At 39.9% G+C, this 24,184-nt stretch overlaps 1 protein-coding gene across 1 annotated transcript in view; it reads right to left on the minus strand.

Moving 5' to 3' along the window:
- LOC132569508 (uncharacterized) overlaps positions 1 to 24,184 on the minus strand; it is a 151,631-nt gene that overhangs the window by 120,327 nt on the left and 7,120 nt on the right. The window contains exon 3 of the mRNA XM_060235648.1: positions 10,305 to 10,442. Within this exon, the coding sequence (XP_060091631.1) occupies positions 10,305 to 10,442 (138 nt within the window). The remainder of the gene's footprint in view (positions 1 to 10,304; positions 10,443 to 24,184) is intronic.

Consider the following 24,184-nt stretch of genomic DNA (forward strand, 5'->3'; position numbering starts at 1 on the left):
AAGGAGCTTACTTTCGAAGGTCTGAAGAACATAAGAATTCCTTTCTGGGGTCCCAGAGGGTAAGATAACAACTTTTACTATCAAATTAACGAGGCAATGCCCAGGTTAATTACTCAGTGGTCGCGCGTAACTCCAGAAAAAAACAACATGGCTAAGACAATTAAAGAATTATCAGAGCAAATTACTGCTTTCCAGGCTTTAATAATGTTGTCCCAGGACCAGATAAGATCTGAAATTAAATCAGTCAGAGAAGCAGTTTCAGAGTTGACTGCGAAGCTCAAGGACACACGGAACATCGCTATTTCGGCTAATGAGCTTGCCTTATCTAACAAACAGAAAATACTCCAGCTGAACTCGCAGCTTACAGAGCTCTCTGACCGTAACAGAAGAGCGAATTTGATCCTGGGTGGAATTTCAGAGGAAATAAATAATAAACTGCTGGAAGGAACTCTTATAGACTGGATGGGTGAACAAGGAGTTACTCTGCAATCTCAGGATATTGAGAGAGCTCATAGACTGCAAAGGAGACAAGATGGTGGTGCCCCAAGGGAAGTCATAATTAAATTTTCAAGGGAAAAGACTCAGCAGATAGTTTTCAAGACTTTGAAAAAAAAGAAAGACCTTTCTTTTAGAGGAAGGAAAGTTTGGGTGAGAGAAGACTTCTGCCAGGAAACCATCAGAAAGAGAAGGCTAATGAGACCCTTTGGGCAAAAATTATATGACAATAAGATTAAATTCTCTTGGGGGTACCCCTCCTCAATAATTATTTTTAAAGACGAAAAAAGGCTGGTGGCCCGCAACCCTAAGGAAGCAAGAGATCTCCTCACTCGCCTGGGCATCGCCACAGATGACCTGAGAGACCCGAGAGAGGAAGAAGAAGAAGAAACAGTGGATCTCGATGTGGACCCGGGAGAAGGAAGCTCAAGTAGACAAGAGAAAAGGCCAAGAACGGACTACTAAAGGGAAGTATAAAACATTTTGAGCTAAATTTAGCTAGAAGCTAGAAAGAGAGGGCGGGGTGCGTACCCCCTGGAAGGTGGAAGACAGGATGATTGTCTCATCCAGAAAGTTGTCTGTGCCACAGGGGAAGGGAATGGGGGGTGGGTTTTTAGTAAGAAGTATAGTAAAATACCCTCAGCCAATAGGGCCCAAGTTTGTTACAAATAAAGAGAATGGATAGATCTTTAAGAGTCCTTTCACTGAATGTGAATGGTCTAACATCAAATCTTAAGAGATTCAGAGTAATTAAAATGGCTAAAGAACAAAGAATAGATCTGTTGTGCCTACAGGAAACTCACAAAAAAATAAATGATAGAAAACCATTGATAAAAGATTTGAGGTGGCAGGTTTTAGCAGAAGCAAGAGGGTCTTCCAAAGCTAGGGGTGTGGCTACATTGATTCATAAGGATATTAAGGTGGAGAACATTGAAAAATTAGTAGATAAGGAAGGTAGATACCTGTTAGTTAAGTTTAAGCTGGAAGCCATAAAAATCACTATAGTAAATGTTTATGCACCAAATAAAAGACAAAGGAAATTCTTAAACTTGGTTTTTAAGAAGATACAACAGTTTTCAGAGGGCGAACTAATTGTAGTGGGCGATTTAAATATGGACATAACCAAGAACAATAGTATTAAGCTAAGAGATTGGGGCTTGAAGGACGCTCATGAGTTTACCGACACGAGACCCAGCCCGACACACATTTCTTGTAGACATAAAACAGCATCCCGCTTAGATTATATAATTTTGGAAAAAAATAATAATATGGTGGTTAAAGAGATCAAGACCCATCCAATTTTGATTTCTGACCATGCCCCTCTAAGTATAGAATTAGAACTAAATCTTCCCTCGACAAACAGACCTTGGAGGTATAACAACCTGGTAATGGCAAAAGAAGAGGATAGGGAATACTTAATGACACAGTTAAAATTATATTTTAAGGAAAATAGAGGAACTGTGTCAACTAATATATTATGGGACGCTGCTAAAGCGGTAATAAGGGGCCATTTGGTTAGGAAAGAAAAAGACATAAAAAGAGAATGGTATAAAAAAAGGCAAACAAAACTTAATGAATTGGAGGAGTTACAAAATGAAATAATGGGAAAGTGTAATCCTAGTTTACAGATTAGAATTAAAGAGATTCAAAAACAGTTGGAGGCCCTAGATATGGCAACAATGTGGAAAAGGGAAATAATGGTTAGGAACGACTTCCAGAGAAATAGCATTAATACAGCAAAAAGGTTAGCTAATTATTTGAAAGTTAAAAAGGCAAAACAATCAATTAGAAGTATTAAAATTAATAATAATACAACTCAAAACTCTAAGGAAATCACTAAGGCATTTGAAGACTTCTATAAAAAATTATATATGAAAAAGAATATAATGGAGGTGTGGGACACACCTAAGCTAATCATAGAGGAGGAAGCAAAAGCCTCACTGGGAGCTGAGATTACACTCCAAGAGATAAAGGAAGTAATAAAAGCGCTCAAAAAAGGTAAATCACCAGGGCTGGATGGCTTTACTTCTGACTTTTATAAAGAAATGGTAGAAATTATAGCACCCGAATTGCAGGTAGTCTTTAACGAAGTCTTGGAAGGAAAGAAAGCCCCGGACTCATGGAAGGAAACAGAAATAATTTTGATATTAAAGCCCCAGAAAGACCCGGAAGAAGTAGGTTCGTATAGGCCCATTAGTTTACTAAATCAAGATTATAAGATCTTTGCTAAGGTTTTAGCAAATAGACTTAAGAGAGTTATCCCGTCAATCATAAAAGGGGACCAATACGGTTTTATTGAGGGTAGATCTATTGCCCATCCCATTAGAAATATTTTAAATGTACTGCACCATGGCCAAAAGAAAAAAATAGCTCTGTTAAAGTTGGATGTTTATAAAGCCTTTGATACTCTCTCACATGAATTCTTGTGGCAAATATTAAAGAAGATAGGTTTAGAGGAACGGTTCTTACACGCTATACAGGAAATATACAACGGAGGTAAGGCAAAAGTTAGAGTCAACACTGACCACTCACAAGCGTTTCCAATTCAAGGGGGGGTAAGACAAGGCTGTCCACTATCCCCGCTCATATTTATAATAGCTATAGAACAACTAGCAGAGTGAATTAGGAATGCGGGGAGAATAGAGGGGTATAAGTCAGGTAATGAAGAAATGAAAATTAATTTATTTGCGGATGATATCATAGTAATTATGTCTAATCCAAAAGACGGAGTTAAAGAGATTAAGATAATTTTAGATGATTTTGAAAAGTGTTCAGGGCTCGGAGTGAATATGGCAAAATCAGAAATTCTATACCTTAATGTTAATAGAGAGGAAAAACAGGAAATAAATAGGATTACGAATATAGGAATGGGAGCCAAGAGACTTAAAATACCTAGGGATAGTCCTGCAAAAAAATATGGACAAAATGATAAAGGAGAACTATGGTAAAATATGGAAGAAAATAGAGAGAGATATGAATAAATGGAATCATAAAATACTAGGGATATCAACTAGAATAAGATCTCTTAAAATGTTCTTGATACCAAAGTTAATGTATTTATTCAAAACGTTGCCTTTAGGTTTGAGGAAAAATCAAACTGAACAATGGAATAAAGCAATCAAAGTGTGGATTTTTAATAATAAAAACTGTAGGTTTCATAAGAGAATTCTATACAACCTTAAATCAGAATTAGGTTGGGGAATCCCAGATTTAAGTAAATATTATGAGGCCTTCCAACTAAGAGCGTTACTAGATCTGAGTACAGATAAGGTACAGAAGTGGATTAATTTCGAGAATGCAGTCAACAGTGGTATTGGAAGATATGGAATTTTTTCCACAGTGTCGACAAAAGATCTAAAATTAGCTATAGGGCCCAGAAGAGTAGCATTAGAAACCTGGATGAAATGGTACCCACAGTGGCTAGGAAAGGTTTCAAGGTGGAGTCCCCTAGAAGCTATTGTTAAGGAGGTGCATGCTATAAAATGGTGGGAAAGGCTTAAAAACAAAGGCTATTTTAGAGTGGACGATATGTTTAGGGGTGGTAAACTAAAACCCTTACAGGAAATTACAGAAGATTTAGGTAATCAATACTGGTTAAACATAGCAGGCTTGCATAAGATAGTTAAGAAGATCAGTGAAAAGGGAGAGCTTTGGTTAGACGCTCCAATGGAAGAGATATGTAAAGTAATGGCCAAACAAAGGAAGGGTCTAGTGGGGTTACTATACAGAAAAATGATTTCAAATAAAGATAAAATAGTACATTTACAAAAGATTTGGAGTCATGAAGGTCAGTTAACAGAGAGGTTGGCTGGGAAAATCTTGGAAGGACTAGAAGGGATTAAAGTAATCAAATTTAAAGAACTGGAATATAAATTTTTCACAAAATGGTACAAAACTCCCGCACAAATAGCCAATATATTCCCAGGAATGAGTTCCAAGTGCTGGCATTGCAAACAATTTAAGGGTTGGTTTGCACATATGTGGTGGGAGTGTGAAGAGGTTAAACCCTTTTGGGGGGAAATTATTCAATTTATTAGAAAAGTCTGCAATGTACCATTAACCATTGGCTTTAATATGATGTTGTTAAGCACAATAGGAAGTCCGGCACTAAGTAGACCCACTCAAAACCTTGTCAAGGCAATGATACTAGCGGGGAAGGCGGTCATCGCTTTGGGGTGGAAAGATAAAAGTAAATGGTCAATAGAAATCTGGCACAGCTATTTGTTTGATTACATACAGTCTGACATCGTGGCAACAATCAACAAGGATTCCACGTGGGAAGATAAAGTCAAGGAAATCGAGACCAGATGGAACCCTTATTTAGAATGGATCTCAGGAGAAACAAGGAAGGACATTCAGTGGAAGATTAAGACTTTGTGCCCTTGGCTGAGGGGAAAAGACTAAGAGAAGATGGAGAGGGTTGGGGGGGGGAAGGGTTATTTGTAATCCCAACAGTCATATGTTGTAATGGTCAATTGTACAAGAGTCAATAAAACATAAAAATATTTATAAAAAAAAAAAAGTTTGCTGATGATACTAAATTGGGAGGGGTTGCAAACACAGTAGAAAGAAACAGGATACTGGAAGACCTTGATAGGCTGGTAAACTGGGCTAAAACCAATAAATTGAATTTTAACAGGGATAATTGTAAAGTTCTGCATTTAGGTGGGAAAAATCCAATGCATGGTTATAGGATGGGGGAGACTTGTCTTAGCAGTAGTATGTGCGAAAAGGATATAGGGGTCTTAGTGGATCATACGCTGAACATGAGTCAACAGTGTGATGTGGTGGCTAAAAAGGCAAATGAAATTTTGGGCTGTATCAACAGAAGTATAGTGTCCAGATCACATGATGTGATGGTATCGCTTTACTCTGCTGTGGTAAGACCTCACCTGGAGTATTGTGCTCAGTTTTGGGCACCACATTTTAAGAAGGATATAGACAAGCTGGAATGGGTCCAGAGGAGGGTGACGAGGATGGTGAGGAGTTTGGAAACCAAGTCCAATGAGGCAACACCATGGAGCAAAAAAAATAGTTTTACTTTCTCTCTTTTTTTTCAATTGCCAGGCTAAATACTAAATACTTTCCAGGTTTATTCGCACCCTCAAAAGATTTCTGTTGCAGTTTTTTCAAATTCCATTCTACTTCTTTATTCAACAAATGTCTCATTTGTGTTTGTAATATAGTAATCTCCCTTATAATTTTCTTTTTCCCTGGTCTTTTTCTCAGTTCTCCTTCTTTTTTCTTTATCTCATTTTGAATGTTCAATCTCTGTTTTTCTTTCGCTCTTTTATCCTTATTGTTTAATGTAATCAATATTCCTCTCATTACAGTTTTGTAAGCGTCCCATACCATCTGGAACTCTATGTTATCTTTGTCATTTATTTGGAAAAAAGCTTTCGTTTCATTTTCTAAAAATGTTACAATTTCTTTATCTTGTAGCAAGTCTTCATTTATTCTCCATCTTCTTGTTTTTCTTTGCAGTTTTGTAGCCCATAATATTGGATTATGATCCCCACTTATCTTTGGAAGAATCTCTACTTTTTTAGATATGAGGCCCAAATCCCTAGTACCCCATAACATGTCAATTCTGGAAGAAGTATTGTGTCTTGCTGAAAAAAAAGTATAGTCTCTTACTTCAGGGTTAAATTTTCTCCAAATATCTTCCAAATTTTCTTGTTTAACTAGTTCAAAAAACAATTTTGACAATTTTCCTTCCTTGTTATTACTTTTTTGGCCAGATCTATCTATTTTATTCTGTATTGTTCCATTAAAATCTCCCATCATCAAGATCTGGTTATAAGTCACTTCATCCAGCTGTCTGATAATGTCTTTTTAAAAAGCATCTTTTGCACCATTTGGTGCATACAGTCCTAACAACGACATTTTTTTCCCATTATCTCTACTGCTATATATCTTCCATCTTTGTCTTTAAATACCAATTTTGGCTCTAATTGTTGATTGATATAAAAAACCACGCCCCTTTTCTTTTGTTCAACCAATAAAAAAAATTCCAGTCCTAATTGTTTATTCCATAAAAATTTGTAATCCTTTTGTTGTATATGAACTTCCTGTAAACAAATTATGCTACAATTTTGTTTTCTAATCCAATGAAATGTTGCTTTTCTTTTTTGTGGTGAATTTAGTCCATTTACATTCCAAGATAATAATTTGTAATCCATCATGGTGTAAAGTCTTTGTTTTGTTTGTAAAAACTAGACAACTCATATGCATTTGTGATTGTAATCCTCCTTCCATGTAGCTCAAAACTCAAGCCTTCAGGTATTATCCATCTATATCTTATTTCATTAGCACGCAATTTCTCTGTCAGTTTCTTGTACGTTTTCCTATCATTTATCACTTGTCTTGGCAACTCTTTCATTATTCTGACTCTGTTCCCTCCTACTACCAGAGTCTTTTGGAAATTTTTATTCAAAATTTTCCCTGCCATGTCTTTTGTCATAAATTTTATAACTATCTCTCTTGGCAAATTTTTGTTCTTGGCATATGATAAGTTAACTCTGCACATGTTATCATACATATTTCTAGTCCCTTCAGGATCTTCCTCCAAAAAGTCAGCAATTATTTTCACCATTAAGTCAGTTCCCTCCCCTTCAGGTACTCCTCTCAGACGAACTTGAGTTTCCATCATTCTGCAGTCATGTACTGTCACCTTCTCTTGCAGCTTTAGCAAGGTGGAATCATGTACTTTAACTTTCTCCTCTACATCCTGGACTTTTTTTTGTGACCACCACATCATTTTTAAAATCTTCCACTTCCTTTTTAAGATCTCCAATATCTTTTTTAAGTTCTTTTTTACAGGCTGTTAACATCTTGTCAACTCCTTTCATTATTCTAGCTTCCATCGCTTCTAGTTGGTCTTGCACTTTTTTCAAAGAGAGAGCTCTTGCACATGTTGTTTTTGACTGACATTAAAGCCTACGAAAATTTTAACGTCTCAAAATCAAAATCCAAACAGCAGATTCAATAACTTAGAACTTGCCCTTTTAAATGAGCCTAATTTCGCCGTTCTACAACCTTTCTGGGCTTAGATATTAATTTTCAAAACTTTTATTTTCTTCAAAACGGCGATCGCAATTTCTCTATAGCAAAAAAATCCTGGAGTAGGCCTTCTTGTTCGTCTCTTATTTTATTACTTCCTGCTTTGCTAGGCAGCAAATCCCATTCTCAATGGTAACCAAATCTCACAGTCTTTGTTAGTCTCACTTCCCTTGTTACTTCCTGCTTTGCTAGGCACCAAGTCTCATCCTCAATGTTATCCAAGTCTCACGATCTTTGACGTACTTCCTGTGTTGATTGTAGAGAATGCAGAGCTATGACGCTGATGCTTTCGTCAATGACCACAGGTATTTCAAACAAATACTTCTTTCCCAATTTTTAGCATTGTCCTTATTTTAACAAAGTCCAAAGTTCAATCTTTCTTTTCTTTGTCTTCCCCTCTTTCTAGATCACTTCTTCCCACCTTCCAAAATTATTTAGTTTGCCTTAAAAAAGTCCCAGAGCGAAAAATTGTAATCAGTTACCTCTCCACTGATATCCAGCTTAGCTTCGGTCTCTTCAAATATCAGATGTTCATCAATCCCAAAAGAGCTTAGGATCTTGTCAAGCTTATGCCAATTGAATGGCTCTATAAGCCTCTGTAGATGATGAAAAACGCCACTCTTCTCCGGGGGTCCCTCAAAGCCTCTAAAGAGCCCCCAATGGAGCTCCCTATCAGCCAAGGTTAACCTCCTCTGAGTTTCTGTGTGTATCCTAGACAAATCTCTAACTGAGAAATGTAGGCAGAAGGCCAAAGAAAGCCTTTTCCTACCCTGAACAGAGGCTTAAGACTGTCCCCATTTAGAGGACAGGTCAGCTCAGCACGATTCCCAAACCAGAAGCCTCGACAGTGAACTTGGGTGAATCCAAAGCAAAAAGCATAAAGATCCATGAGGATGCCTGGTTCAGAACCTTGTTTTTCCTATGCTGTGTTGCCACAAAGACGGGCAACACCACGTAGAAATCTGTGATTTCTGAGGTAAGAGCGCTACCCATGGACAATCTGTGATCTGATGGTGAGCTTAGGGTGACCCACAGCAAAAATCATGAGGCAGCATTCAGATCCATATCCAAGAATCTGCTTGATGTTATCGCCATAAAGTTATGGATCAGTGATTTCTGTGGTGCAAGCTCTGCCCATGGACATGATATGTGATTGGATGGTGAGCTTGGGGGGTTCCAAAGCATAAATCATGAGGATCCATGGTTTAAAACCAAGTTTTTGGTCCATGGTGCTGCCACAAAACCGTGGATTAACGATTTTTGTGCTGAATGCTATGCCCATGGACATGATATGTGATTGGATGGTCAGCTTGGGGAAATCCAAAGCAGAAATCATGTGGATCCACGAGGATCCGTGGTTCAAAACCAAGTTTTTGGTCCATGGTGCTGCCACGAAGCCATGATTTCTGTGGTGCAAACTCTGCCTATGGACATGATATGTGATTTGATGGTGAGCTTGGGGGGATCCAAAGAAAAAATCATGAGGATCCATGAGAATCCGTGGTTCAAAACCAAGTATTCGCTCCATGGTGCTCCCATGAAGCCGTGGATCCATGATTTCTGTGGTGCAAACTCTGCCCATGGACATGATATGTGATTGGATGGTGAGCTTGTGGGGATCCAAAGAAAAAATCATGGGGATCCATGAGGATCCGTGGTTCAAAACCAAGTTTTTGGTTCATGGTGCTGCCACGAAGCCGAAGATCTACGATTTCTGTGGTGCAAACTCTGCCCATGGACAAGATATGTGATTGGATGGTGAGCTTTGGGGGATCCAATGCAAAAATCATGAGGATCCATGATTTGGAAACATGTTTTTTCACTATTGTGGCACCACAGATTCGTGGAGGCATGATTTTTCTGATGCTACCTATAGTCTAAGACAGAATATACAGCATCATGGTGGTTTCATTTCATTTCACCGTAAAAATCATATGAATTCATGAGGATCTGTGCTTTGGAACCCTGTTTTTGCTCTTGTGAGGCGCCATGGATCCATGGAGGCATGATTTTTGTGGTCCTGCCTACAGTCTAAGACGGGATCTACAGAACAATAGTGGTTTGATTTCATTTCAATGTAAAAATCATATGAATTCATGAAGATCCGTGTAGAGCCAACTGTTACCCAGACCCACATATTCTCATGCTCTTTTCTGAAAGCCCTATAGCCTCTTACTTTTTGCTATGTCCTCCTCTCCCTTCCACCCACCAGCACTGGCATCTTCAGGGAACTTATTTATTTACTTACAGTCCACTTCTCTCACCAAGATTCAAGGCCGATTACACAGCATAAATTAATATGGCCAATAGATAATGCAATAGGATTTGACTTAAGGAAATCTGGATGCAGCCAGAGGTGAGGCAAAACATAAGTGTTAACATGACACATTAAACAAATGCAAAAATTCAATAGTAGGAACCAATTTACAGCATCAGATACTATGACCTAAAGACAGTTGTACAGTTTACAGTCGCTAATTCTGCACTTCTTTTGGAATCACACCGTTACAAGTGTAGTTCTATTTTTTGTGCAACAAGCCTTCTTCAATAATTCAGTTTTGCATAGTTTTGGAAAGCCACAACAGGAGAAGCCTTCCTAACCTCAATGGGCATAAAAGACCCATTGTCCCTGCAAAACCAACATAATTTAGATTAGAGCAGTCTATGAACCCCTTCCAAAACAAAGAGTTGCCAGAATAAGCTTGTTGACTTACTGGACATAAGAACTCACATTTTTTTCATTTTACCTTTTGTTCATTCCTGTTCATAAATGGAGTTTGAATTTCAGCGTTCTGCTCATCTCCCCTGAACAATGAATTATCTTGACATACTGAATCCGGAAAGAGGTGGCTGCCTGCAGGGTTCTTGGACAAGGACCTTCCAACCTTTAAAAATACACAATCACAACACTGTAAAAACAAGGATTTTGAAAGCACAGATATCAAAAGAAATAGCCAACATTTGGTAAACTCTCTATAGGCAGAAAAGAAGTTAAAATGCCAAAAAGCAATGAACTATATTTTAATCTGTAACAAAATGGTTGAAGTGCTAGCAGTTGGCTGGCTTTAAAATGGCTACTGTTTGTAGTTTTAGATGTTAAAATGTCCTCCTCCTCTGACCTACAAGGCCCAGCAGCCCTTGGGCCTAAAACGTGCGGGGGGGGAGGAGAACTTCCCCAAGGGGCGGGACAAACTCTAGAGAGACTCCTATCCAACCAAGAAGCAGGCAGTCTTTGAGCTACTGGAGAGTAGGAGAGACTCCTGTGGAAGGGCTGTGCAGGGTGACCGGGCCACAGAGGTGGAGAACCCTGCAAGTCAGAAGTGGAAACCCAAGGGATTCAGCTGCAACCAGTCTGGGGTGGACTGGAAGTTTCTCTGCCCTCTCTAGATTGAGAGAGAGGGAGAGGTGAAGGAGAGCTGAAGGCCTGTTGGAGAAGAGACCCTGTCCTGCACTGAAACCTCCCAGATAGAGAAGTTAGGGAAGTGTGTAGAACTGAGTTTTTTTTTCTGTTTATTTGTGCCCTGTTGGTCCAGTTTAAGTCTACCCTTGTAGTGTGCCTTGCCAAATCCATATATGTGTTCCCTGTTTACAGTGTAAATAGTTTGAATAAATACAGAAAAAGGTAAAAGTCGGATCTACACGGATCTTCATGAATTCATACAATTTTTATATTGCAATGAAATAAAACCAGTATTATTCTCTTGGAGACATAGTGATCATGGGAGATTTCAATTACCCAGACATCTGTTGGAAGTCCAACTCTGCTAAAAATGAACCAAAGGTCCCTGATGTTCCTAAGGGGGTCTTTGAGGTCCCTGATGTTCCTAAGGTAGGGCATTCCACAGGCCCAGTGGTCTTACAGGGCCGGCGGAACTGTGGCAGGTCCCAAAGGTCCCTGATGTTCCTAAGGGAGTCTTTGAGGTCCCTGATGTTCCTAAGGAAGGGCAGTCTGTTGTAGGAGTATCTCAGCCAAGTTCTCTGCCTGGCTTGGTGGTCTGTAGCAGATCCCCACCATATCACTGCTTTTTCTTACTCCTTTAATTTTTACCCAGAGACTCTCAACTGAGCTGCCATGTTCAGATTCACATATTTCCTCACAAGTATATATATCCTTCACATATAACGCTACGCCTCTGCTTTTTCTCATTTGTCTGTCCCTTTTAAATAAGTTGTACCCCTGAATCCTAATATTCCAATTGTGAGTGTCATCCCACCAAGTTTCAGTAAGGCCTATTATGTCAAAGTCTCCTTCCTGTATTAGGTCTTCCAGTTCCTCCTGTTTGTTTCCCATACTCTGTGCATTAGTGTAGAGTTGGAGGTCCCCTCCAACTCCATGATTCTATATGGAGAACAGCATGCATATTGAGAACATCATGAAAAGTGCCAGCTCTGGACTGGGGATTCCAGTTATCCAGGGCAGAAGGAGGTATAGTGGTGAGAAAAGGTCTTGGCATGGAAGGAAACAGAGATATGGACATGCTCGGTCCCCTTCCAACCTTCGTCACTTTGGTGGGAGGGCACGGGTTATATATTCCCCTTTAACACTGATGCTATGCAATGTTCTATCAATAAGAACACCAAGACTCTATAAGCTACCTTGTAGGTCAGTAAGTAGACCTAGCTTATGTCCGAGACCTGGGTTCAGGAAGGGGGAACAGTCACCCTGAAAGAGCTTGCCCTACCAGGTTTTTTGGTCTTGCATCAGTCTCAAACACAGTGGGCAGGTAGCTTTGCTCATCCATGAGGCTTTTTCCTTCCAACCATTCCCCATCCCAAAAATCACTGGAATTAAATGTGCTGGCCTGGTGTGGGAGTCAGAGGTTATTCTGGCCATCTGTGTGGTGCACCAATTGCCTAGCTCACCAGCGGATGGCCTTCTGAGCCTGCTGGAGATGGTGGCCGGGTGGGCCTTGGAGTTCCCATGGCTACTGATCATGGGAGACTTCAATGTCCATGCAGACAAGCCTTCCACTTCTGTTCAAGCTACAGAACTAATGTCTTCCATGGCAGCACAGGGACTCAAAAAAATCATCTCGGGCCACACACATCAGGCATGCCACACATTGGATTTGATCTTTAGTATGGGGTTGAATGTGGACCTAGCCTCAAAGAAAGATGTGCCATGGTTGGACTATTTGGTTTTGAAGGCCTGGCTGGACATTTCCGCTCTTCCTTGTCTGGGTGACGAGCTGGTTTTTGCTTGCCTGCAGAGACTTATGGACTCTATTGGGTTCCAGAACACTCTGCAGGATCCACAGCCCTCCTGCACCTCCTTAAATGAGCTGGTAGGGGACTGGAATTCCCATCTCACTGAAGCCATCGAAGAGATTGCACCCCAATGTTCTCTGTGCACCTGTGCAAAACATCCTTCTGGTATACAGAGGAAATCCAGGGGATGAAACAGGAGCACCGACAACTAGAGCAAGTTTGACAGCATACTTTTTGATGAGACAGCTTGAATAACTCATAGGATGTTGGTGAAGTCCTATTAGATGGCAGTTAAGGCTGCGAAGAGAGAGTTCTACTGAGTCTCCATCGCATTTACTCCACCACTGGCAGTGACGTCATTGCGCCGAGGGCATTGCGCTGCGGACGCTCTAGGAGTTGTGATAAAAATCTATGGTACCATAGAGTAAGAGTCACAGCCAGAAACCAGAGTCACATCGGAAACGCTCTAGAATTTATGGTAAACCACTATGGTGCTATAGTTTTTGCTGCGACTCCTAGAGTGTCCCTAGCGCAATGTCCCCGGCATGATGACGTAACATCTGGGTGATGTCATCATGCCAGGGACAGCACATGATGACAGCGCTCTTTGGGTGCAGGGATCCCTCCAATGACCTGCTTCCTGCGGCCGAATTGGAGCCTTCCAGGCTGGGGGATACCCGCTCCCCATGGGAGCTTGGCAGGCCTACTCACACCAAGCTCAAATGTTTAAAATAATTTGGTCACTAAGATCCCTCACAACTAGAGGATCAAACAGGGGAAATAATTTGGCTATTAGTTCTGAGGCATTCATGAGCTTTTTCATGGATAAGTCTTGTTGCTCCGCAATGACCTACCTGCCAATTTCGATACAGTGAATGAAATGGAGGCCCCCTGGCTGTCTTTGGGTTCAGTTTGTGACTTTCAACTTGCTCTTTTCTGCCGATGTTGACAGGGTCCTTGGAGCTGTTAGACCTACCACTTGCTTACTAGACCCATGTCCTTCGTGGCTGGTTAGGCCTGGTGATGGGAGAATCTGGGGGCATGAAGGAAATTATTAACCTGTCCCTAGAAACTGGGATGTTTCCAGAGGGCCTAAAGGAAGCAGTGGTTATGCCACTCTTAAAGAAGCCATCATTAGATCCTGCGGATCTGGCCAGTTACCGCTCAGTATCAAATCTATCGTTTCTGAGAAAGGTAACTAAGAGAGCAGTAACTGAGCAGCTCCAGGGCTTCCTGGAGGACACATCAGTGCTAGATCCATTCCAGTTGGGTTCCCATCCTGGCCACAGGACTGAGATTGTTCTGGTTGCTCTAATCAGATTACCTCCGAATGCAGCTGGATCAAGGTGGGTTGGCACTGCTGTTATTATTGGATCTCACAGAAGTGTTTGATACAGCCAATTATGATCTGTGGACTCACCGCCTTGATGACATGGGAATATGTGAGTTGGCCTTACAATTGCTCTCCTCTATTCTCCACAAATGAGGACAAAGGGTGGCGCAAGGAGAGGATGTGTCCTCATGACACCCCCTGGTTTGTTGGATTCCTCAAGGGGCACTCCTCTCCCCTTGCCCAGCTGGTATGGAGTTTTGGGCTAGGGTGTCATCACTATGCAGATGACACTCAGCTGTATTTGCTATTCGGTGACTGATTGGCCTCAATCCCGTCATCCTTGGCTGTGGATTAGGAGGCCATGGTGGGCTCGCTGAGGCAGAGTAGGTTGAAACTGAACCACTCAAAGATGGAGGTTCTGTGGCTGGGGGGATCAGGGTTGGAGCTGGAGTGTAGGTTGCCTGCTCTTGATGGGGCACCCTCAACACCGGCACCAACAGTCAAGAGCTTGGGGGTGACCTTGGATGCCTCTCTTCCAGTGGAGGCCCAGGTCACATATATTGCTAAAACTGCATTCTTCCACCTACACCAAGTCAGGCAACTAGCTCGCCTCCTGCCTCGTTCAGACCTAGCCACGGTAATCCATGCAGTGGTCACCTGCAGGCTAGATTACTGTAATTCACTCATACTGAAGCCTCATACTGAGCTGTAGCCGATGTGAAATTGCTGTTGGAGACACTCTGCATCCCCTTTTTAAAAATTATGTAAAGAATCTATATAATTGAATCAATATTGGTTCCAGGTCTGATGAAGACTGGAAAGAAACAAGTACTTAATCAATTGGCTTGTCACCACACTACTTTGGGACTTGAATGTACATGTTTTGGACATTTGGACTGGTTTCTATACATTTCTTAGTAAATTGGTCGCTAGTTTGTATTTTTTGTTGTGTTATCCATTACAGTGAGCTCTCTCGGATTGTATTCTATTCCAAACCCCAGGTAGGGGCAGAGGATCCCCCTGTTTGGAGGTCCTTCCCCCACTTCAGGGTCATCAGAAAGCGGAAGGGGGGGAGGGTAATGTCTGCTGGACACTCCATTATTCCCTAAAGAGATCGATTCCCATAGGGTACAATGGAAAATTCATCCACGGCTATCTGGGGCTCTGTGGGAATGTTCTGTGGAATGTTCTGTGGAATGTTCTGTGGAATATTCTGTGGAATGTACTGTGGAATGTACTGGTTGTTCTGTGAATTTCTGCAATTTATAGTCTACAGACTATAAATTGCAGAAATTCACAGAACAACCAGTACATTCCACAGAACAATCAGCACAATCAACAACCTTCTTCGTTTTCTTCACACCCCTTCCAACCCTCCCAGCAATTAACACAGAACAATGGTCACATTCAACAGCCAGTTTCCTTATCACTACCCTTCCAGGAAGCCCCACCAAACAATGGGCACATCCACAAACCTATTGCCCTTTCACCACACCCCCTCCAGCCTAGAAATAGCAGCTCTCCAGCAGCCCTGGCCTCACTCAATGCACAGCAGCCAAGAAGGTCACAGCGCCTGCTCCGGCTGCAACGCCACTGAGGATGTTCTCCGCAGCCGAGAACAAAACGTCTGGAAGAAAAACTTTCTCCAGTAGAACACGGCACTTGAGCCCGAAAGATTCTACAATCCCTAATTGATATATTGTTTCTTTAAAAATTAACCATTGTCAAAAATCACCAAATGTCCTTTAACGTTCCATTGTTTTTCAATGCATTTGAAACTTTCCCCAGTCGTTTTTAAATTTCTCTAAATCTTGTTCTTTTAAGATTCTTGTAAGTTTGTCCATTTCATTCCAATGCATGACTTTCAGAGTCCATTCCCATACTTCTGGTATTTTGTCTTGTTTCCACATTTGCGCATATAATGTCCGTGCAGCTGAAATCATATACCAAATTATTGTTCTATCTTGCTTTTGAAATGTTTCCATTTGTAATTCCAACAGGAAAATATCTGGTGCCTTCTTAATATTATATCCCAAAACTTTCAAGATCTCCTGCTGAATCATTTGCCAGAATTGTTTCGCCTTTTCACAAGTCCACCACATATGGTAAAAAGATCCTTCATGACATTTACATTTCCAACATCTGCCAACTGACTGTTCATTTTTGCCAAATTCTTAGGTACCATGTACCATCTATATAGCATTTTAAAGTAATTTTCTTTAATGTTATAACATGTAGAAATTTTCATAGAGTTCTTCCATAAGTATTCCCACGACTCCATCTGTATTTCCTTATTTATATTTATCACCCATTTTATCATTTGTGATTTAACTACTTCATCTTCCGTAGACCATTTCAGTAATAGTTTATATGTCCTTGAGATCAGCTTTTCATTTTCTCCAAACAACATTCTCTCCAGTTCTGTTTGTTCTTGTCTTATTCCATAGTTCTTAATGTCCTGTTCAAGCAAGCTCTTTGTTGCAGTTGAAACCAATTATATTTATATTGTATTTCTTCAGCTGTTTTTAATTCCACCTTTTTTGTTTGGATCTTTAAAAGTTGTTTATATGTTAACCACTTCTTTTCTTTAATATCTGAATACAATTTTATTACTTCTGTTGGTACAATCCAAAGCAGTTTCCTCTCGTCACCATATCTTTTATATTTTGACCAGGTATTTAACAGATTGTTTCTGATATAGTGATGTGAGAAGAAACCATCCATCTTATTTTTCCCATAGTACATGGGGAGAGCGATGGCTCAGTGGTAGAGCATCTGCTTGGTAAGCAGAAGGTCCCAGGTTCAATCCCCGGCATCTCCAACTAAAAAGGGTCCAGGTAATAGGTGTGGAAAAACCTCAGCTTGAGACTCTGGAGAGCCGCTGCCAGTCTGAGTAGACAATACTGACTTTGATGGACCAAGGGTCTGATTCAGTATAAGGCAGCTCATATGTTCATATGTACATGTAAGCATGCCATCCAAAGACATTTCCATGTCCTTCTAATGTCAATAACTTTCTGTTTGATAATGTCATCCATTCCTTAATCCACACCAGGCAAACTGCATCATGATACAGCTTTAAGTTAGGCAGCTGGAATCCATCTCTTTCTTTCGCATCAGTCAGAATTTTCATTTTAATTCTTGCTTTTTTCCCAGCCCATACAAATTCTGCCATCTATTAAATTGTTTATTATCTTTCACTATTGGAATTGTTTGAAACAGGAGCATAATTCTCGGTAAAACATTCATCTTAATTGCAGAGATTCTGCCCAGCATAGATAGGTTCAATTTGTTCCATTTGTTCCATTTAATCATATCTCCATCAATCTTACGCCAGAGTTTTTCATAATTACCGTATTTTTCGCTCCATAAGACGCACCTGAGCATAAGACGCACCTAGTTTTTAGAGCTGTTTGTGTGAATTTAGAGGCGTTTGTGTGAATTTTTTGCAGTATTCGCTCCTTAAGACGCACACACTTTTCCCTCCACTTTTTTGGGGGGGAAAAGTGAGTCTTATGGTGCAAAAAATACGGTATTTTTATACAAATCAATATAAAGAGGTGAGGGCCCTGAGGGACCTTGGTCAGTTCCGCAGGGCCTGTAAGACAGCCTTCTTCCGGCTGGCTTATAATTAACTGGCATTGGAAGCTGGGTGTAGTATGATAGACCGCCGTTATATGTTTTATTATTTTACTGTTTTAACTGTGTAAGATGTTTTAAATTCAAACATTATGTTAGATTTTTATGTGTTGTGAGCCATTCTGAGCCACTTCGGTGGGAAGGGCGGGATATAAAATTAAACTTTATATTTTTCACTGTTATTTCTACACCTAAGTATTTTACTTTTGAGGTAATTTCCCACTCTGTTAATCTCTGTAGTTCTTCCTGCTTATTCTTTAACATATTTTTACACAAAATTTTTGATTTTTCTTTGTTTATATAAGAGATTGCCAACTCTCCATATTGAACATTTCTTGCCTTGAAAACCTTACAGGTTGCCATAAGTAGGTCCCCCCCACAAGTTTTTTTAAAATGTGCTGTGTGGTAAAACACTTTGACTTTGTGAATTTCCTGCACTGTGCAGGGGGTTGGACTAGATGACCCTGAAGGTCCCTTCCAACTCTATGATTCTATGACTTCAACATAAGTGTTGAAGTTTGCAGTCCCAAAGGATAATTACTGAGTTTGTGCTCTGCAGATACATAGTTAATAAGGGACTCTTATCTGGTCAACAAGAGGAAAGGGAAAAAGAAACAAGTAAGTATGACTCACTTCTATAGTGGAGAACCATTTGGTGCCATACAAATGCAGATGACCCTGGCCAGAGGAGGACAATGGGAATCTTGAGTCACAGGTAAGTCATACAGTCCTGGAAGGCCAAGTAGAACTGGACCTCTTGGCAGACAGGAAAAGAAGGACAGCCTGCCAGGGATGGGGTAGGGTGGGCAAAGCCAGAGAATAAAACACTACAGCTTATTGAAGAGGGGAGGCTGTTTTACATATCTTCAGGAGGAGGGAGAAGTCCACCTTAACTCAAGTAAGCAGCCATGAGCACAAGGTCTTGAGGAAGCAGGGGATGATTTACAATATAGTTTCAAGGATATGTTTAAGTGTGAATAATTTTGACAATAATTAATATGCTGTAATAGACTTCCTCAGCATGCTGCCCATCAGTGCTTCCCCTGGTACCCACTTAACTTTTCAGAATATGGGTGGAACCACTTTGTAAGACATGTTTGTTATTGGCTGCCCTCATTCAAATGAAAAGGTTTTGGTGTATGAAATAGCAACAGCCGCCACCAGTGGAGGATCTGGAGGACTAGTAAGCATCCAGACTTTTAAGTTCCATTTCCCCTTCATGCTTCCCTTGTCTATCTCCCTTCCTTCCCCCAGGCTTCCCTACTTTAAAAATAAATCCCCCTTTGAGATTCTTTTGCAAAGTGAGAACGGAAATACTGTTGTTGGTTGTAGCAACCCCTTTTGTGTTAGGGTTTGACTCCTGCGGCAACTTCTTTCCCTCCCAAGGGAGATGCACCTGGCCCTCTCACTTTTGACCTTCAGGAAGCAGTCAAACCGTTTATTATTTTTTAAAAGGGCTGCATGCATTTGACTAATTTAGTTTTTATTTACTGGCAGTCTGAATTCAGATTTTAAATTGTGTTTTAATGCAATTTTTACAATCATTTTATTTACACTGTAAGCCACCTTAAGTTCTGTAATGTACAAAGATGGCTAATAAATGATTTAAATAAATAGTTATGTCTCCAAGAAGTGAACAATTCCAAAACTCGGTTCAACATAAAGCACCACCTGTCCCTGCCACAGAAGGCGATATATGCCATGCTTCACAAGATTTCAGGAGAACACGAGCTTGAATAGAAAACAGAAATGTTCCTGTTTGCTGGTGACTACCCTTGCATGCATCTTGGCCAAAGGACTGCATTAGTTTCCTTTAGCATGAGCTGAGTAGGCAGTCCTTCATTGAGGTTTGCATCTATTGTACATTTATGAAAGCGAACACAAATGCCATTGATCCCAGCAGGAAAGCTTGCAGGCATGACACATTCAGTGCCCAACGAAGGGCTCTAATTAGTGAATAGTTCCGGTCTGACAGAAAAGGCCTTAACCTTCTGCAGGGAATAATGAGCTAGGCAATGTCTGAAGCACCAAAGAAAGTTCTTGAGAAGAAGCATGGCACTTTAAATGTGCTGTTCTTTGCCAAGTATACAGTGAACTGTATACTTGGCAATGAACAGCAAAATGCCTGCCTTAGGGATGCAGCATCTGGGCATTTGTTTTCTCTTTCATATCTCACTTTGGGACTAAATTTGATAGACCCCATTATTTGGTTGTTATTTAAAACAAAACTAGATATTCTGCAACACAGATACTGTATATGTGTATGAATAGGAACGCATATGACAAGCTCTATGTAAGCTCTGTCATGTCTACTTCATAACAAATTGAATATTCACATACCATTCATAAAACTCTCATTAGCAAAACAAGACTTTAGCAGTAGAGAAAAGCAGTAGGGAAAATAAAACTATCAATAAAATAATTTCGGGAGATAAAGAAATTGTGGCTCAGGAAGGAATTGAAAAACACGGCTCTTTTTCTCCTTGGCCAATGAAAAGAATTCCAAAACTAATTGCTTATTCCAAGATCTCTTGTTACACATCTTACTACCACATCCCTTGGTAGTTTATTTTCCCTTGCATACTCTGAATTGACCCTGTAAATATAGTCATAAAAATAGTTAGTTTCTTCAGGGTCATCACCAACAAATTCAGCAATAATCCTTATTATGTACGTTCTGAAGTCCATACCATCTTTTTCAGACACCCCTCTCAAACGTATCTGGTTCTCAATTAATTTGCAATCTTGTAGTACTGCTTTTTCCTGCATTTTTTTAATAGTGGAATCCACTGTGTTAATTTTTACATCATGGTCTGTCACTTTATCTTCAACATCTTGAATTCTTTTTGATATTGCTTTAACTTCTTTAGTGAGTGCTTCTATATCTTTTTTTAATTCCTTCTTGCTTTCACTTACAGATTCTTTAATCACCTTCACCAGTCTTGCTTTCATGGCATCCATTTGTTCTTTTTTTCAGATTTTTTAACTTCTTCTCATGTCTTGGCTCTTGTCTGTACTGGTTTCCCTGGCCTTACTGCCTTCCCATTGTAAATATAGGCACTAAAACTGATGTCACCAAAACTTTTGAAACTATACAGTCTTATAGATTAGGTCATGCCCTTTCAGATAAACCCAAAATCGCTGTCCTCCTAAGCTCCAAAGCCAAAATATTAATTTTTAAAGTTTTAAAATTTTCAAAATGGCAGCAGCGCGATTTTTCCTTTATTTTTCAAAAAAAAATTCTTTTCATTATAGATCACTCCCAGATGGCTTTAAATCACATAGTCCAGTATATTTAACCTTCAAATGTTGATATTTATTCTCCACTCTTTTTAACTGTCCCATTTTAAAAAAAAATTTTTACAAAACATTACCTTCTTATAATGGCCACCGATGTTTCTCTATGGTTACAATCCTAGAGAGGCAAAGGAGGCTTATTTTTTCCCCTTCTTTTAATGGCCACCACTTTCCTTTCTTGCCACGAAGTCTCGTTCTCTATAGTATAGAAGTCTCGTGATATTTCTATGATGTCACTTCCTGTGACATCTTGTTGTTCTGCAGTTCTCTTCTAGTATCGGAGGGGGTGGCTGACCACAGGTATGTACAACAATTCCAATTTTCCCCCTTTTTAGCCGTTGCTTTAATTTTCTCAGTTCCAATTTTCCTCCATCTCCTCCTTCTTCTTTGTCTTATATTAGTATCCAGACCTTTATTTTTCTTCCAAATAAATCTTAATTTAGTCCCGGAGCAATAGATAAAGATCTTCACCTTTTTAAGACGAGATCCTTCAAAAAGCACTGGTCAAATTCCATTAGATATTAATTAGTCCCAAAGAAGCTTTGGCTCATGATGAATTTAAGTCGATTTAACGACTCCAGATATCCTCTGTAGACGCTGGAATGAGATTCTTCTCCGGAGACTCTTCAAAGCCAAAAAGAAACCCCAGTGGGATTCCTCGTCAGCCAAAGTAAATCTCCTCAGAATTTTATAAGCATGTCTTGGCCACCTTCTTGTCTAGAAGATGTGGCAGCAGGCATTAAAACACCTTCTCTGCCCAGAACAGAAGGTCTGGTCTGCTCCTCACTGAGAAGCACGTCAATCCTCCATGAATCCAAAACCGGAAGCCTATCAAGAATGACATTTTTAAGAGGCACAATTCATTCCCATAACAGAATTACAAACAATTAATGAAAACAATTTTTAAAAAATCACTCCAAGAAGGGGCTGGAATAAGAAGCCAATCAATTCTTAACAGTCTCTCCCCCAAGCTGGGAGAGGCAAAAGATCCAGTGTTCGCTATTTCTTAGTGAACGAAACCCAAGAGGATTCATTTGTCCTCCTTTCCACCAGTGATTACTGCAGCAGAAAAAGAAGAGAAGAGATTGGATTTATACCCCACCCTTCACTCGGAGTCTCAGGGCACTTACAACCCCTCCTTTCCCTTTCCCTCCCCACAAAAGACATCCTGTGAGGTAGAGGTGTGGCTGAGACAGCTCTTACAGAAACTGTTCTTGAGAGAACAGCTCTGACAGTTATGACAAACCCAAGGAAATACCAGCAGTTGCATGTAGAGGAGAGGGGACTCAAACCCAGTTCTCCCAGATCAGAGCCTGTGCACTTAACCACTACACCAAACTGGCTCCCATAACCTAACAGCCCTGATCTCAATGGTCCAAGCTAGCCTGATTTATTCCGATCTCAGAAGCTAAGCAAGGTCAACCCTGGTTAGTATTTGGATGGAAGATCATCAAGGAATTCCAGGTTCACTATGCAGAGGAAGTCAATGGCAAACCACTTTGATTAGTCTCTTGTCTTAAACATACACAATAAATATATTTTACATAGGCAATAAATATACAATTTTACAAAAGGAATGTATATGGAATTATTTAATTACTATGGCAGGAATCTTTTGGGGACTTCAAAGAGAAATAACAATATGAGAGTTTGTTTGTTTTTAATGACTAACTGAATAACCAGGCTGAAGCATTTCAACAAATATGATTATTACTTTATTCCCCAGTTTTCAGCCCATGATGAAAATCAGCCTCCACCAATGCTTTTCCTAACTGGAATAATCCCTCAAGTAGCAGAAACCAGCAATAGAAGCAGCATTGATTAATATCTCAAATACAGATTTCATTCAAATGGATGTTCACTCAAAAATGAGACAGCGTGGGGTTTTCTCACAAAGGCCACCAAAACAGGAGGCCATATAGAAAGTGACAAATTTGTCAATTTTGGTTCAAAAATTTAAAAAGGCATTCCACTCTCCCAGGGACAGCTTCACTTGCAGAGCAAATAAAAGTGTTTCTAGAAGATGAAAGCTACTATTCAATGTTTTATCAGTCTTGGATTTTTATATGCAGTACCAAGTAAGTGCTTGTGGTAACTGATCTGTAGGTGTAGTGCTTGTGGTAACTGTGATGCTTGCACTATTTTGTAGTGACTTTATTAAAACTTTGTGTCATTATTACAGGACCTTATCTTTGGGAAAATATTATGCAACAAAATAAATTTGTGATCTCCAGGCCATTACTAAAATCAGCCATGGCGAACTGGTGACCTGAAAATCACATCTGGTCCCTGAAATGACTATCTTTTTAAAGAATTAAACAATGGTAACAGGTATCCACAATCTCTCTTTGGTTTTATATTAAAAGGTATGAAAATTCTCATAAATTGAAGAGGTGGCATAGAAACATTCTAAAAGAAATAAATTGTATTCATTTGAATGGAACATAAGCCCAGCTATGTGCTTTTACTATTCGAAGGCCCAAACTTTATCACAGAAACTAGCCTATAGTGTAATGAAATAACACAAGCTTCTGGACCCTGGACCACAATTTAGGAAATAGAGCTGCCTCCAAAAATACAAAGCTTATTCATTCCTGGTCTAGATGTTTAATGAAGAGGAGAAGATGCATAAATCACTCCTGCTTTAAAGCAGAATGATTCAATGTTCCGGATTTTTTGAAAAAGAGAATATCACATTCCTTCTTGTTCTAAACCTGATAACTTTTTGAATAAAGTTTTACAACATTTCATATTTTTTATCCATAAATGCCACCATTTTAAAAAAAAACTGAGCACAATTTGTTCTTCTTTACAGCAGAAAACTTATTTGATTGTGCTGGTCATGCTTTCACCAGTTGCTCAGTGAACTCTTAAAGGAGTGAAGTGTTGCCCTCTAGAGGAATATTTTGCAAAACAGGCATCTGCTGCAGAACTTTCTAAATCATTCCCTCTCTTACAGCAGTTATTTACAACCTTTCAGGATAATTCACACAGTTGCAAAACTTTTTCAAACACTGGAAATAGTAAACAAAAATCCATTTTTCTATTGACAGAGAGGGGAGTCAAATGTTAGACCACAGGTACATGCAACCTACAACATTCTTGATTTCCTAGCACAAAATGTCTGAAGGTGAGACAGGCAGTGGGGGG

Source organism: Heteronotia binoei, chromosome 4 (assembly GCF_032191835.1).
Source record: "Heteronotia binoei isolate CCM8104 ecotype False Entrance Well chromosome 4, APGP_CSIRO_Hbin_v1, whole genome shotgun sequence".
In the NCBI taxonomy this organism is placed as follows: domain Eukaryota; kingdom Metazoa; phylum Chordata; class Lepidosauria; order Squamata; family Gekkonidae; genus Heteronotia; species Heteronotia binoei.